The 1,371-nt window shown below is 39.2% G+C and overlaps 1 protein-coding gene across 4 annotated transcripts in view; it reads right to left on the bottom strand.

The window, feature by feature from the left end:
- Positions 1 to 598: 598 nt before the first annotated feature.
- STXBP5 (syntaxin binding protein 5) overlaps positions 599 to 1,371 on the bottom strand; it is a 206,388-nt gene continuing 205,615 nt past the window's right edge. For all 4 annotated transcript variants that reach the window (XM_032804054.2, XM_032804056.2, XM_032804057.2 and 1 more), the window contains one exon: positions 599 to 1,085. In XM_032804054.2, coding sequence (XP_032659945.1) covers positions 1,044 to 1,085 — 42 coding nt within the window. In that variant the 3' untranslated portion in view covers positions 599 to 1,043. The remainder of the gene's footprint in view (positions 1,086 to 1,371) is intronic.

Below are 1,371 nucleotides of genomic sequence, written 5' to 3'. Positions count from 1 at the left end.
TTAGCTACAGTTTTTGCTTAGAACCATCTCAACAAATTTAATTAAATGGCTGTAAAAAGATGTTCTGTTAAACATTTATAAAAATTCACAGGATGAATGAAACTGATAGCCAACGCCAAACGTTTTACAAACTGAACCAATAACTGGCTGGTTTTTTTGGGTGGGGGGTGAGGTGGGAGGGGGAGCAGGAAAGATTTAGCTGAATGAAAGAGGACACATAAAAGACACTGAAGTATTCTTCTCACCACAATGGAGATGTTTTCACTTTTCACTTCGCACAGCAATAACACACATGAAAACTCCCAGTATGAAACGCAATTCAGTCATGTTATTCATTTGATTTTTTTTTTAATGCAAAAATGTTTTATCCTTTTGTTTTGCACTTGACAGAGTATGATGTGAATACAAGAATACTAGATCAGGGGTCCTAGAAGAGACTATGAACAGGTCAACTGTATATACATTTTCAATATGGATCTTTCAGACTTCCAGCTTGTCTGATCAAAGAGCTGGTAGCAAACAGAGTAACTCTTCTTCAGTAATAATGGAAGGGAGGGTAGGTGAAGTCAGCTATTTATAGTTCAGTGAGACAAACAACTTTATTCCAGCTTTTGGACCCCTGATTTATTGCCTCTCCTCACAGGAGGGTGAATCACTCACAGCAGTTACAACAGAAACTTTTGGCATATGACATATTAACACAGGATTGATCCTGCATTGCCACTGCCCATCTTGCATCTTTTCCCCTTTGCCTCTCTCCAAGTGTCCTGTGTCTCCTGTTCTTTTCCCAAGCTCTGAGTAAACCCACATCTACGACAAACACTCAAGTTTTTGTGTGTGTCTGTTTTAAATATAATGCTCCTCAGTTAAAGCCATATGACTGAGGTAAAACTGTGTATGATTTGTGCTAGGAAACAACACTATCCAATTGACAGTGAATACTCCTCCAACTCCAATGGTCCTGCAGAAATTAATTAAAAGAAAAAAAAGGACATTTTTCCTCCTCGAGGTAAAGTTAGATTGATCTATTTGGATGTAGGTTGTCAGAACTGGTACCACTTCTTATCTTTGTACTTCATCATCATCTAAAAATAAACAAAAAAGTAAAGATATAAATACAATTAACATTTCCAGACAGTGCCTGTCAAGATTCCTTCCCCACTCTGAACTTTAGGGTACAGATGTGGGGACCTGCATGGACACTTCTAAGCTTAATTACCAGCCTAGATTTGGTATCGCTGCCACCACCCCCAAGCACTACTTTTCTTCCCTGGGAGACTTGAGAGACTTCACCAATTTCCTGGTGAACACAGATCCAAACCCCTTGGATCTTAAAACAAGGAGAAATTAACGGCCCCCCCACTTTCTCCC

This window comes from Chelonoidis abingdonii, chromosome 3 (assembly GCF_003597395.2).
Source record: "Chelonoidis abingdonii isolate Lonesome George chromosome 3, CheloAbing_2.0, whole genome shotgun sequence".
NCBI classification, from domain to species: domain Eukaryota; kingdom Metazoa; phylum Chordata; order Testudines; family Testudinidae; genus Chelonoidis; species Chelonoidis abingdonii.
This window is presented reverse-complemented; position numbering and strand designations above follow the sequence as displayed.